This window comes from Erythranthe guttata, chromosome 8 (assembly GCF_056151865.1).
Source record: "Erythranthe guttata isolate IM_541 chromosome 8, IM_541, whole genome shotgun sequence".
Lineage (NCBI taxonomy): Eukaryota > Viridiplantae > Streptophyta > Magnoliopsida > Lamiales > Phrymaceae > Erythranthe > Erythranthe guttata.
This window is the reverse complement of record NC_142540.1, coordinates 19,698,961-19,713,645: the sequence shown is the minus strand read 5'-3', so window position 1 is coordinate 19,713,645 and position 14,685 is coordinate 19,698,961. Positions and strand designations below refer to the sequence as shown.

General features: G+C 33.8%; 3 protein-coding genes across 5 annotated transcripts; all 3 read right to left on the bottom strand.

The window, feature by feature from the left end:
* Positions 1-753: 753 nt before the first annotated feature.
* Positions 754-2,505, bottom strand: LOC105970337 (uncharacterized). The gene is made up of 3 exons (XM_012995146.2): positions 2,206-2,505; positions 1,412-1,617; positions 754-1,244 (listed from the first exon to the last, which is right to left on the bottom strand). Exons 1-3 carry the CDS (start codon positions 2,293-2,295, stop codon positions 986-988), a joined length of 555 nt encoding a protein of 184 aa, XP_012850600.1. The 5' UTR covers positions 2,296-2,505; the 3' UTR covers positions 754-985.
* A 1,476-nt stretch (positions 2,506-3,981) lies between these two features.
* Positions 3,982-8,883, bottom strand: CIP7 (COP1-interacting protein 7). Of its 2 annotated transcripts, none has more exons than XM_012995139.2 (9): positions 8,328-8,883; positions 8,051-8,233; positions 7,844-7,968; positions 7,415-7,449; positions 7,275-7,327; positions 7,021-7,173; positions 6,771-6,925; positions 5,185-6,611; positions 3,982-4,856 (listed from the first exon to the last, which is right to left on the bottom strand). In XM_012995139.2, exons 1-9 carry the CDS (start codon positions 8,384-8,386, stop codon positions 4,083-4,085), a joined length of 2,964 nt encoding a protein of 987 aa, XP_012850593.2. In that variant the 5' UTR covers positions 8,387-8,883; the 3' UTR covers positions 3,982-4,082. The 2 variants fall into 2 exon arrangements, with proteins under 2 accessions (XP_012850593.2, XP_088678390.1); XM_088822264.1 differs by having other exon boundaries at positions 5,185-6,618; positions 6,772-6,925; positions 8,328-8,531.
* Positions 8,884-10,900: 2,017 nt separating this feature from the next.
* On the bottom strand, positions 10,901-14,595 carry LOC105970332 (beta-glucosidase 18). Of its 2 annotated transcripts, none has more exons than XM_012995141.2 (12): positions 14,367-14,595; positions 14,224-14,290; positions 14,088-14,146; positions 13,901-13,976; positions 13,730-13,804; positions 13,550-13,637; positions 13,227-13,479; positions 13,018-13,133; positions 12,471-12,744; positions 12,273-12,375; positions 12,093-12,192; positions 10,901-11,242 (listed from the first exon to the last, which is right to left on the bottom strand). In XM_012995141.2, the coding sequence occupies exons 1-12, from the start codon at positions 14,544-14,546 to the stop codon at positions 10,999-11,001; spliced, it is 1,635 nt and encodes a 544-aa protein (XP_012850595.2). In that variant the 5' UTR covers positions 14,547-14,595; the 3' UTR covers positions 10,901-10,998. The 2 variants fall into 2 exon arrangements, with proteins under 2 accessions (XP_012850595.2, XP_088678391.1); XM_088822265.1 differs by having other exon boundaries at positions 14,088-14,153; positions 14,367-14,588.
* Positions 14,596-14,685: the final 90 nt, after the last annotated feature.

Below are 14,685 nucleotides of genomic sequence, written 5' to 3'. Positions count from 1 at the left end.
CCAAAAAATCGACCCGTATGTGTCGAAAATTGCCGGCAGGTTTCAAAAAAAAAAAACTTCAAAATCGACTTCGAAGCTCAAAAAAGATATCGATACTTACCTTAATGTGTTCTCCTTCCATATATACTACCATATTATTATCTTATAACTCCATTTTTTAAGTTTTGTGAGGTTGTAATTTCTTTAGTTTTGAGATTTTTTAGAAGGGTTTGTTGTGAGGAAGAAGAAGGAAGAGGTTGAGGGATTTGTGAAGAAGAAGAAGGGTTTGAGGGATTTTGTATGTTTGTATTGAAGAAAGAAAAATACTTTTTTTAATATTTGTATGATATTTATTTTCATTAAGGGTATTTATATCATTACTTATTTATTATTCAATTTTTATTTTTTTGGTATTGAAGTGAGAAAAATTTGGGATTTGTTATATAGTCCCTTAATTAAACTTGTTGGGAAGTCCACTTTGACTTGCCATAGAGTACAACATAGTGTTCTTGAAGTCATAACATTGTGATTGTCTACAAAAAATAAAAAATAAAATAAAAAAGTAAATAATAGGATTTAGTGAACATATTTTAATTTTCTTCCAATTTTTTTTAGGAGTTTGGGATCTTGGTTCTAGGGTTGTAAATAAGTTGTGCCAAGTGAAGGCCTTATTATTCAAATTTGTTTATATATATCGATCATCGAACATTAAAAATTGTATACGAGATTGGTTTGATTAGCAATCGAGCCAAGTTCGACAAAGTTTTAATCGAGTTCGACAAAATCATATGATCATTTTCTTCTATACAAGAAAGTTTACATACCATATCACATAAAACAAGTGTTCTGCAATAAAACAGAGAAGTAAAACAAACAAAATCAAACTAAGTTAAATTGTGAGAAATTACATAACCACTGCTCATATAGCTAAAAACCAGAATCCTACAGCAAGATTAAGTAAAAGAAAGAAGCAATAAAATCCATATTTTTTTTTATCGAACGAGACTCACTTATAAGCCGCCATTCCAACTCCCGTTTCTCCTCCATAAGAGCTGACACCACCCCTCGATTTCAAATAACTCGCGTAGTAAAGATTGGAAATAATGCTACTGAATAAAACGAAAGCTGCTCCAGCTCCGAAAACTCCCTTCCTCACAGTCTCGCAAGAAGGCGGATCATTGAAGAATTCTGTCCTGTACTTTGTGTGATAAGCGTTTCTCACCGAACCAGCCAACAAGCAAACCTCAGCGATGAAAAACGTCACCCTGCACCAAAAAATGTATGTGTATATATATATATATATATATATATATATATATATATATATATATATATATATATATATATATATATATATATATTTTAAATCTTAATTAAATTTTGATCTCGTTTAAAAACGGGGTACGATTTCTTTTAAATGGGTAAATTTTACCAGCACAGAATGAAAAGAAGAACAGCACAAGCCCTGGAGCCTCCGGGCTTTAGCGGGGGCCCGCAGCAGAAGCATCGACTTGCGATCATTACAATTAATTGACTGAGCATGAGGAATAGAAATGCACCGACACCAAATCCAGTCGCAATGTCGGAGTGATAAACACAGTAAGTATAGTACGCATCGCCATCTCTCTTCGGCGTGCCCTGTCGAAAAAATTACATGATTCCGATTTTTCACTCCTGATAATTAAAAATTGGAAATTCTTTCGTGTTTTCATTCGATTTTATCCCTCGCATTACATCAATCGGAACTCGTAAAACGCAGAAAATGTCGATTGGCCTAAAGCCATTCATCAATCAGGTAGACAATATTTACATTCTACATATCATCAGTATCAGAGATAAACAAGATCCAACTTTAAAGAGTAAATGCTCAGCCATTTCTACATATGAGTGATGTATCATTAATCAGCAAACACAATTTATTAATCAATCTTTTTTTAATTGGGGAAATTGATGAAATAAAATTTTCCTCAAATAATGCCATTATGCGAACAGTAATTAGCTCACACTTTCAATTTATTTCCAAAAACAAAAAATTAAAAAACCCTAATTTTATCAAATCATCTCGAAAAAAATCGAAAAAATTCGGGAAAAAAAATCATTTAAAAAATCAATCCAGAAATTAGAAACACACACTGGCTAAATCAACCAAATGCAGAAACTAATTGATTGAAAATTGATTTTTTTTTAAATAAAAAAAAAAGTGGAGAGAGAGAAGGGAAAACATACAGTGTTTCTTCTCTGCTCGGCGGCAACAGCCAAACCAAAAGCAATGATATCGAGGATGAAGACGATGATGATTACTAGCTTGGACGCCATTGAAGTAGCAGTGCAGTATTTTTTTTTTTTAGAGAGAGAAACAAGCAGCAGCAGATCTAGATCTCTCAATCTTATAATATTTTTTTTCTCTCTCTCTAGAGAGTTGAGTAAGTAAGAAGCAGAACCAGCAACTACTGAAGTAAATTAAGAGAGAGAGAGAGAGATTATGACAGCTCAACGCTTCACCAGAGGTATACTAACCACCGCCAATTTAATTACAAATTGTTAAATATTCATACTCACGCAACGCCAAATATTATTGGGAAAATTGTAATTTCGGTCCTCTGTGTTGGTCTATTTAGGGATTTGGCCCTCTTAAGTTATCCCATTTTGATTTCACACGCAATGACTTTGTAAATTTAGCATTTTTGGTCCTCACTTAATAGCTTGAACTCAAATTTTATCATATGGCGAACGAATTTTACGGATTTTGCTTCATAGAATTTTAAAAATTACGGCACTTTACGGCCCAGATAAAGTCAAATTATAAAAAAAAATCCTTGATGTTTTGATAATTACAACTACCTCCTTCAACTATGTATTGTCTTACACATTCACACTTACAATGTCAGATTTACCTACAGAAAGAAGAGCGTTTTCGTAAGAGATCAATACATAGGTGAGGGAGTGGTTGTAATTAATCAAGGAAATGATTTTTTCTTTTTCATAATTTGACATTGCCTCAGAAGATTGGCCCGTAATTTGCCATAAGAATTATAATCTCGTTATCTAACTTAAGTTTTGGTAGAATTTTATCATGTGAGACGATAAGTACATAAACCAAGCTAGAGGACTATTTATAATTTATAAATATTCATATAACTAAATTACGATGCGGTTGTTAGTTACATTATTTATCAAAGAGTATAATTAAAATTTCAAGCAAAATAGGAACAAAAATGCTAAATTTGTAAAGTTATTGTGTGTAAAATTGAAATAGGACAATCTAGAGGACTAAATTCCTAAATTGGTCAACATAGAGGACCAAAATTACTATTTTCCTTTTTCTTTTTATTTATTATTGAATGAGCTGTATAATTGACTATTGATATTAATCAACTGTCGGTGGCTATAATTAGCGAATCACAGCTATTTATGTCAACGGCAAGGACTACCGTCGGATCTAGATAAGTCTAGTTTGTTGACTTTGGTCAAAATTGATTTAACGCTCTCGATTCATCCATATATAAATCCTATATCTAAGGTCCACGAAAGAAGGCGTAATAATTACAGAAATATCACTAGATTTACCTTAGGTTGCCCTTAACTCTTTTTATATATATGATTTTATGTGTTCCCAACAAAAGTCGTATATTTTTAAAGACGAAATTACCCTCGTCTTCTTTTCTTCCACTCTATCACTGTAGCCATTCAAATATGTTTCATCCCACTTTCAGTCGCTCCGCTGCCATCAACGAAACTCTGTCACACACCATATAGTGACACACGCGCGCGCGCACATACGTACCGTTTTGAGTTAAATTAATTGATCAATGAAAAAAAAATATAATATTAACAAAGAGTAACATAATAAACATCTATAATGAAACTTAAAAGTTATGGGAATTAATATACACAAAATCTTGAGTCTCAACACACAAATAGATTACAACTCCATGACAAAAACAATCTCATAAAATTTTATATATATATATATATATATATACTACAAATGGAAAAAAAATATGGAGGCAAAATGTACATAATTAACAACCAAAAAATCATTTGAGACAACATCACACACGAAAAACACAATTCTCTCTTACAACACAAAACATGCACGAAACTTAGTTCCGACGGCCGAACAAAAGAAGTCTCCGAAAGCCCTTAGGCACTTTCGGAGAGCTTTCACCGTTGTTCCACTTCTTTCTCGAATGAATCGTTTCTTGATCGTTAGTTTCTTCGTTTGGAGGCGGGGTCGAGGTGGGTCCCACAACATAAATTTCGGGCGAAAACGAAATCTTCTTCTTCTCGTTTCCTGGTATAGAAAGTTCAACGCGATCCTCACTATTACCTTTAATATTCTCCATTTGCATGGATATATCTTTCGACGAACCCAATTCTTTTTCCGGAATAACATTTGCTTCTCGTTTCTCGACCGAAGTTACGGTTTGTAATACCTTATTAACAATCCCAAAATCTTCGTCGCGGTTTGCAGATTTGTCTGAAATTAAGGTTGTCTTCGGATCATTTGTACTAGGTTTACTGTCGGGAGTCTTCGCCTTTGTTTTCTTCAATGAAGAAGTTGCCATCTTTGAAGTTGGTAATTTTTTGGTTTGACCAACTTTTGACTCGTTCGATGATTGTTTGGTTGTTGTTCTAGAAGCTGCAAGGCGGTCGATGGTGGAATTCTTCATAACGGGTTTTTGTGTTTTCTTGTTCTCGATAATTTGGGGCTGAGGTTTAAGAGCCTTGTCGTTTTTCGTAGAAAAAGATTTCTCTTTTGAAGACCTTCTAGAAGTTTCCGGAGTGACGACGGTTCCCTTAGCAGCACTTCTTTCGGCGATTCGCTTTTGACGCTGTATCACTAGTTCTTCCATTTTCTTCCGTTTCTCTTCTTCCTGATTCAACGTAAACGAAAAGGGATCGAATTAGATGTAATAAAAACAAGATAAAAAAATCGAAAGAAAGAATATAATTAGTGCTAATGTGCTATGAATTTTTTAAGTTTTTTAAACTTTTTTTTTGATACCTATTATACCCCTAATCACTAAGTTAAAAGATGGATTAATTACCACTAATGCTATTTTTTTATCAATTAAATTATTAAACAATATATAAATAATTCATTAAAATTAAATTAAATGAAATGCACATGTCACTTACTAATTGCATAAAAACAAATGAAAACATTGATGGATAAAATTCGAAAGATGATAAATACGATACCTTTTCAGCTTTACTTTTGTTCGTGGTGCTTCCGCCACTCGATATCTTGCTTCTCGACGGTGTATCAGATTTGCTCCTTCCAAGATTCGATTTTTTCAGTTCTTTCCCACCAACTTTTTTCGCAGATTCTTTAATAGTTTTAATGCTGTTTGCACTACCATCCCCGATCATTTTAGCATCAAAACTATGTCTCGGTTTTTCAGTGGGACCCACAACTGTATCAACTAGCGAAATATCCTTCTTTCCATAATCCACTTCAGCAGAAGAATCATTTCGACGGATCATGTAAAGTTCCTCTGGTTCGTAAAACTTACTAGCTGCTTCGTCAACGTTGGACTGATTAGATCCAAGAATATCCGAAACCATGATGACGTCAGCATTTGGCCTCGAGGAATCTAATAGTCGTGACTGAACCATGAAAGAATCATCCAAGAGAATATCCCTTTTATTTTTTCCAATCGGAATATGGTTGTTATACGCTTGATCTCCATTGAAAATATTCTTCGTCGGTGTTTCGGTTTTATTACTGCGCATGATCCAATCTTCCTCTTTGCGGGTTTTAGCGACTGAATACCCGTCGCTAAAACGGGCATTTTGTTGCAAGTGGTGTTCTCCTTCCCCTCTTGTTGGAATCAACAATTCTTCATCTTTGCTGCTCCTGTTAACAACTTTCCCACCTTCAAATTCGACGCTCGTTTTTTTAACTCCATTTCCGACGGATCTTTCGTTAAAAAGAAAATCGTCACTTGCATATCTCGATTTATCTAACTTCTTATCCACATAAGAAAATTTCCCCTCTTCTTGAAATTGTATATTCTTCGAACCCTTATCTGTGGAATTTGAATCCGAATCTTTCAGGAGGAGATTTTGTAACATATCCCAGTTTCCATTCTTTTCTTCTTCAGAAATTTTCGTCACTAAATTTTCCTTACTTGAAGCATTCTTTTGTTCACTGCTATCAGAATCCCCGCTACCTTCTTCGTTTCTGCGTGAAGCAATGTAGTTAATATTACGAATAACAACTTTTCTCGAAGAACGTTTATTATTCTGCTTCTTCTTATTACGAATCTGCCCCTCCGATTCTTGCTCATCGCTCGAAGTATCACTTGTGGAGATGGAAAGATTAGTTTCAACGACACTTTCGTCACTGTTTCTTGTTTTTGCATGTTTTTCCCTTTTCTTGTTAACGGATTTTTGTCTCCGTTTATCTTCGATGTCTCTATCGAGATACATACCCGAATCCTCGAAATTTGCGGGCCATGGATAATGCGGAGGGGCGACACCTGGAAACATATAGTGTGGCATTTGTTGAAACATCGGATGACTTTGAGCGTTTTGCATGTACGGTGGAAGGTGGTGAGGGCGTATCGGTAATTTAGTCCCCCCTTCGTTCTGTTGCAGATTGGATTCCGTCGGCAAAACATTATCTGTTCCGTTAATTTATGCAGAAAACACGAACAACAATTTTCGGTCAACTAATTCCGGTGACAAACTTTCCAGACCGTAAATGAAAAATAGGGCTCGTCACTAAACTAAATGTTCGGAAAAAAAAAAAAAAAACCTAAATCGTTTGTTTTCGGAAATACCTTCACTAGAGTCCAAACTCGGATGTCGAGTTAGCCCAGCAACGATAAGTCCCGAAGTTTCCATGTACGAAGCTTGCATGACCGCCACTTCATCCATCCAAATCTTATCGTCGTTTTTCTTCTTACATAGTTCCATGAAGTTTATACATGCTTCCCTGAATATATAATAAATATATAATGTTTCGGATAACAGATTCGTGTAAGATAATCCAACGTTTATGAAGTCAATGTAAGAAAGATTATTTCATACCTTAAACGAAGAGCTCCAAAAGCATCACCGAAAGAAACGAGATCGTGTATATAAACCATCTCAAAACCCGCCACCAAAGCACGAGCATAAGCCATTGCTTGCTCTTTCTTGAGTATTGCCTTTCGAGATTCCAGAACACGTTGAAGACGAACCCTAATCCACGATAATTTACAAAAAAAGAATAAAAATACTACTAAATTGCTAGCAAATTGTAACTTTATTTAATAGATATAAAAACGAAAACAAATTTATACTTTGGTTTTTCTCCTGCTTCAGCATCGCCACTACCACCGGACTCGACTTTGGACTGTTTCAGAAATAAATGATCGCAAATTAATTAATAATCCAACGACATTAAAAAAAATATTCGAGCCGTAAAGAAGATGAAATGTACCTTCGACGGAGCAAACGGAATTTTGGGATCTTTATCTGTTGCAAAAGAAGTCCCGGTTAATTCCAAAATTTTATCCTAAGAAAGTTTATAACTTGAAAGTCGAGAATCTAGCAAAAAGACACGAACTACGAAAATGCTCGCTCGATCTCGATTTGCAGTAGCCGAATGCATGAGAAGACATTCCAAAATAACTAATTATTCCAATGTATAAAAGGAGAGAATAACAATTAATTGCAAAGGGTATCTTTACTAGATCCAATTAAATTCCCCAACTGTTTCTCAAATTTCACACACACACACACACACACACACACACACACACACACACATAATCCCGGAACGAAAATACAAAGTATCTTGAAATCAAGATTAACGGACAAGATTAAGACAATGAAGCAACTAACCAAACGGAAAAAAAACCCGGAATACCTTGTATGAATACACTTCCATTTACGTGATCGTTCGATTCGATCGACGTCTCAATCTGATCGATCTCTCTCTCAATGGTGACGAATCTTTCAAGAACTTCCGGTGTACTAACGAACCTCACAAACCTGTGATAGAAAACCCGATTAATCACGAGATCAAACACAATAATCAATGCTTGCAACAAAAGATCAAATTAGTAATCAAAACCTTTCTAGTGTGGCTTTGGTGAACCACGATGAATCATCATTCGGGGAAGCGGGCTTAAGCGTAATCGAATAACCGCCTTTAAAAATCTGATCTTTCGCCGATTTCAGATGCGAAACGAAAGGCTCCAGTAACCCTGATGCTATTTTCTCACTCTTTTTCCCAGCAAATATCACAAGATCACACCTTTTTTATTCATAAATAAATAGAATTAAAAATCAAATGAAATTACAATTGAAAGAATTGATTTTGGGGGAAAAGTTGATAGAATCAAATTTACCTGGTTCTTGTTGGTGTCAATTGAAACAGAGCATAATCAAGCAGAGTTCTTGAATCCATCACCAATTAAAAATTGAAACAAAATAAAAATGGTGGTGAGGTATAACCTTTTACACTGAATCGAAAAAGATGGGCCCCACTGATTTTCTCAAAGGCCGACACTTTCTGGTGTGTGTGTGTGTGTGTGTGTGTGTGTAAATGAGAGAAGAAGAAAGAATATAGGAGCAGTAGTTGAAGGGTTTACTTCAAAGGGTCTGTGTTTGTTTTTGGTGGTGGTGGGAATCTTGATTTTGAAGCCCCTCAAAAATGGCGGGTCACACTCTCACATTTACACACATCACTGTGTGTATTGTTTGTGTGTGTGTGTGTGTGTGTGTGTGTTTAGTGTGTGTAAAATTTGCTTTTTTGTTTTTCAGCTTTGCTTGGCTGTCACTCTCATCAGATTGTGGGGAAGGAATAATTTTTGGAGTTTGAGAGAGAGAAAATAAATGGAGCTTCACTTCATTTCTTGATTTACCGCTTCCTCTGTTTTTTCCTCTTCGGAGCTTTTTCTTTAAATAATTAATAATTAATAATTAATATATATGTTGAGAAAATTGTACTTCACTCCCCCTCCCAAAAAAAATTGTTTCTTTAAAGAGCCAATCACTTCTGATTAGGGGTGGAAATTGGAACGAAATTTTCGATTTATGATTTCCGCCAATTGCGATCCAAATTTTATCCAGTTTTGGAACAACATTTTTTATTTCGAATTCTGAAAATCCGATTTCGATTTTTTCCATTTCTTTTGTGGAGCAGAATTGGAATACATACGAGATTCCGATCCGATTTCAACTTTCGAAAGTAATTCGAAAAAGTTTCAATTTTTTTTTCCTTCGAAAATTACACTTATAATATCAATGTTAATTATACATATTATGTTTCGGTGTGATTCCGATCCGGAAATTTCCGATTTTGGAAAGAGTTTTTTCATTCCAATTTCCGAAATTTTAGTTACTATTTTTTGATTTTCTGGAAGGCATTTTTCACTTCCGAAAAAAATCAGAAATTTTTCGAAAGTACTTATTCTACTACTTCCAATTTTCACCCCTACTTGTAAAAATTCTTAACAATTTTTTTTTTAATTGGGCAGATGCTTATATAATTATGTGTTTTTTAGAACCTACCCCTAATAAAATACATCATGTAATTTTACTACATTAATCTACATATAATAACAACTTATGTGTATTTGTGCTTAATGGACAGTTATTTATGTACATCTACAATTTAATACCACACGCTGTATTTCACTAAGTGTAGGATCTCACAGACCTAATTATGTGGGCCAAGAATGTTTTTAATTAAGTGAAATAATTATCTTAATTAATTAGGTGATTACATAATTGTTAGTAGTTAAAAGTGGTTATCCAAACGTATTAAGGAGGGTCACATGTGGAGGAGAGGTGGATAGAAAGTAGTAATCAAATTTGGAGCCTTGTGAGCATTAACTAACCATAGTTAAGGTTGGGTTTGGTTTGGTTTATGTGGCTTTATATTTATCTCTAATAAAATGAAGTATATTAATACTATATGGTAAATGGTAATAATAAAAAGAGATTATCACTTTAGTGACAAAAAAAAAAAGAATTAGGTGACAACAAAAGAAGTTATCAGTGATAATGTCAAAATATTGTCACTTCATATATATATATATATATATATATATATATATATATATATATATATATATATATATATATATATATATATATATATTTAGTGACAAATTTTATAGTGTCCCAATTATAGTATTACTAAATGTTTAGTATCCTATAGACTCAAATTCCTCTTGCTAAATGAAGATTAAATGTATTATCAATCAACTATATAGCATAATCACCTTTTGCTTTTATATATTTATTTGGACATTAATTAATTTATGCTAAAACCTACATTTCATGATTTGCATTAATGTTGTGAAAGATGGATGAACAATAAATTCAACTCATGGATCATCACAAGTATCTTGTTAGGATATCCACCTCTCTTCAATTGTTTTTTTCCAAAAAAATATAGATACAATATTTAGTTCTCACAAAACTATTAGATCGTTCATCGTTCGTCGAACTCATGACATTTTATTTGGTCTGATTATGATCTCATTTTTGAATCACAACTTCAACGAAAAGTTTAAATTGTTAGTGAAATGTATTATTTAATATTAATATCTTCAATTTTCTACTGTACGAAATTTGAATCTTCGGTTTTCCTATACCATATTTAAAGTTTTATAAAGGACAAAAATTAATTTTTGAAAATTTATAGTCAAGTCCTTTTAATAATACAATTTTGTTGTATTAACTTTATTGCTTAATCAAGTCCTTTTAATATTAATTCCACTGTACAATCATGTTTGGTGAAGTGGAAACTCAATTAGGTGGTTAAATAGGGACAAAAAAAGGGGTCCATCTTCATTTTTTTATGCTTATCTAATTTTTTTTTTTTTTTTTAAATATTTAGGCCTCGTTCGGTTACATATATAATATATTGGATTAATTCGAATTAGATTATATTAACATTCGGGACTACAAGTAACAAAAGCTGGCAAGTTTAATTATGATCACAATTCACAACATATTTGAGTGTAAGCAAACAAAACACAAATTTAGGACAAACAAAAAAAAAAAAAATCATTGAGATTGAACCCGAGATAAATCTTTGTTTTCGTATGAAATTGCGATAGACGAATCTGCATCAACAACAATGCTTGAATTGCCTAAGAAATCTCTGTACCAATTAGCCGACAATTTCGGGATCCTGTTTAATGTTAATCGATCAATGTGATATAATCCGAATTTAATTGCATATCCGCTCGACCATTCGAAATTATCCATCAAGCTCCATATGAAATATCCTCGTACATCAGCTCCCTTCCTGCAAAATTTGTAAGAATTAAGGTTTCTCTACACGTTATATAGCGCATGAATTTATGATGCAAAATTTGTAAGAATTAAGGTTTCTCTACACGTTATATAGCGCATGAATTTATGATAATAATGATGGCGAGTGAGCATAATTATCAAACGAGTATATATACAAGCTCATTAGAAATAAAATGTTCGCCACAATTTGATATTTGCAAAATAAAGGGCAAATTACGAAAAAAAAACTCTCTTGTTGGGTAATTACAGTCACCCCCTCCTTTTAAATATTTTAACATAAAATTTATGTAATTCGGTTATTTACCGAACCAAATCCTATATTCAGTTCGGTAAACGGTGTGAAATGTTGGCGTAACGAAATTTCGATTCGATTTTACTGATTTAACATCCCTAGATTTACATCAGGAGGGTTTTTTTTGTAAGATAATACATAGTTGAGGGGGTGGATGTAATTACCCAAACAGGAAGGAGGTTTTCGTAATTTAACCATAACTCAAGGGGTGACCGTAATTCGCCCGTAAAAAAAGGATATACATGTTTTTAGAATCTATGACAAACTGCGGATGGTTGTAATATTTGAGGGATTTATTGCATTAAACACCCCTACATTTTCTCTAATTGCAAAACAGCTCTCCCCGTGTTATTCTATTAGCAAAAAAAACCCTATGATTCAATTTGTTTTCAGCAAACTGCCCCGAAACATTCACTATTTAGGAGTTTCTTGCTAAACAAATGCACTATAAGGGGTTTTTTTGCAAATATTAATAACACATGGGTACTAAATGCAATAAGTTAAATATATGAGAGGTTTGAATTCAAGTGACTTAGTAGAAATTAAATACCTTATAGCTTGAGCTAGATATTCAAGATAGGACCGATGATATTGAATTCTCTTCACATCATGCTCGTAAATATCATCTTCATCGTTCGGAGATGAATAACCTGGTATTTAAATTAATCATTAGCTTAATATCCGCAAATATTATCAACAATTTTTTTATATTAACATTTGTGTTTATTACCATTTTCGGTGACGAACATTGTCTTGTTATTGTATCTTTCTTTAACATAATCCACAATATCTTCCATGCCACTCGGCACAACAAAAAAACGAGACATCCCCGTCTGCAAATAGCAACAAATGAATAATTGTTATTGAAGTGAAATAAATAATATAAAAAAAATGTGGAAATTGTCACGATTTTTTTTTTGTTCCGAACCCGTTCGCCAATTGGAATGCCGTTCCTCTCTCCGGTGGTGTACACGAACCCGCGAATCGGACGATCGCTACCTTGGGTGCAGCTAGAGTCGTTGCATGGGCAACTCGAGTGTACACAATCCTTTGCATAGAGTACACCGTAATGGTTTATTCCGATAAAGTCTATACTATCTTTCAAAAGCTCTTTTTCCTCGGACGAAAAACTCGGTAATTCGCTTCCGTGATAATTTTTCATTTCTTGAGGGTAATCCCCATATACAAGTGGATCCAAAGTCCTATTCAATCATAAAAAGAAAAAATCACACACACACACACACACACACACACACACATATACAGTTAAACCTCTATAAATTAATACAGTCGAGACTAGGGAAATTCTATTAATTTAACGAATTATTAAATTATCGAGTTAATAATTTAACATGTTTTCACCGAGTCGGGGCCGAGAGAAACTATTATTTAATCGAGGTTATTAATTTATCGAGGTTCTACTGTATAAATAGAAAAAAATCATACACACACACACACACATACTGTATACATACCAAGCAACATTAAAAGCCAAGGCCCGTTTTGCAGCTTCCTTGTCATACATGTTATCGGTCAGTGGTGTGTACATAAATGCGCATACGGCAATACTCATTAAACCGTCCACCTTCGACTGCATCAAAAATCGATTTTGTCTTAAAAAAAATAAGAATTTAAATCTTTTAAACGCTTATATTAAATTGGTGATATATATATACACACTTGCCTTAAACTGGTCACGGTACAATTTAGCAGCTTTAGCATGTCCTAACAACATATTATGGACAACAATCAAAGGCTCGCTATCGGAATTTCCAGTGGCACAGTTACCAAAAGGAGGCGAGCATCGAGCGGGCGGATACGTCGCCCTTTCGTACCCCATTTCCGAAAATAAATTCGGTTCGTTTATTGTGATCCAGTATTTCACTCGGTCGGCAAAATATTTGAAACACATTTCCGCTAGATGTACAAACTCTTCCCTGTTAATTAACCCATACTAATCAAGATTAATTTGGTATTAAAATAACAAAAATCGGAATATGCACTTACTGCATTAGTGGACTGAGCCACCCTCCGAATCTATCTTCGAGTTCTTGTGGATATTCATGGTGGAAAATTGTCACAAAAGGCTCGATACCTGTACCGAAACTTATACCATATTCACTCAAGCAAATTAACAAACAGGTGGTGTGCACATGTAAAAATTAAGATAACAAATTTGCATTGCACCTCGAACTACGAGATTATCGATTATACTGTTGTAGAAGATTATAGCAGCTTGATTAACCCCACCGAATCTCCCTCCTTTGTGCATTATCAGAAAAAAACAATAATCATGAGAAAAATTGCAAGATAAGTAAATAAAATTCAGATTCGATTTTGTTTCGGAAAAGAACATACTAGGAAGAATTCGACTCCACGAAATCGAGAATCGGTAAGCAGTCAACCCAAGTGAATGCATTATCTCAATATCTTCCTGTGAAAATTGATAGATAATTAGGGCACAAAAACACAAAAAGGGGAAGCAATTCTATTTTCAGTCAATCAAAATCAAAAAAAATTAAAAGAAATTGGAGGGCAAAAATACCATATAACGATGGTAGTGATCATCAGCTACATCACCATTTGTCCCATCTGAAATTCGACCTAACAACTTCAAATATATCAAAGGTCAATACTCAAGATCCAATTTTTTTGCAATAATAAAATTAAAAGATTATTACCATCAGTTCTGCAGAAAATATCCCAATTACTTACACTCTTGCCATCTTCAACAACCGCTCCTTCGATCTATAATCATAAGATAAATAGTACGATAATTTTGTTTCAGAGAGAGAGAGATAGATATAGAGAGAGAAATACAGACTTGATAAGCAGAAGTGGAAGCTCCAAAGAGAAACCCATTTGGAAAATCGGATGCTTTGATGTGAACTTGTTGTTCTTCAATGGCGGATTCGGCTCTAGAAATTGGTGATTGAAGAAGAAGAAGAAGAAGAAGAAGTAAGCAATCGGATATGAAAATGGATTTGAATTTGATTTTCTTCATATTCTTCTTCTCTGTGTTTCTTCACTGCAGCAGCAGATGTTCAGAGAAAGTAGCAAAAAGTAGTTGGCATTTATGGATAAATTACAACACCCCTGAGGTATGATCAATTTACAGAAAAACCCCTCTTGTTTGGATAATT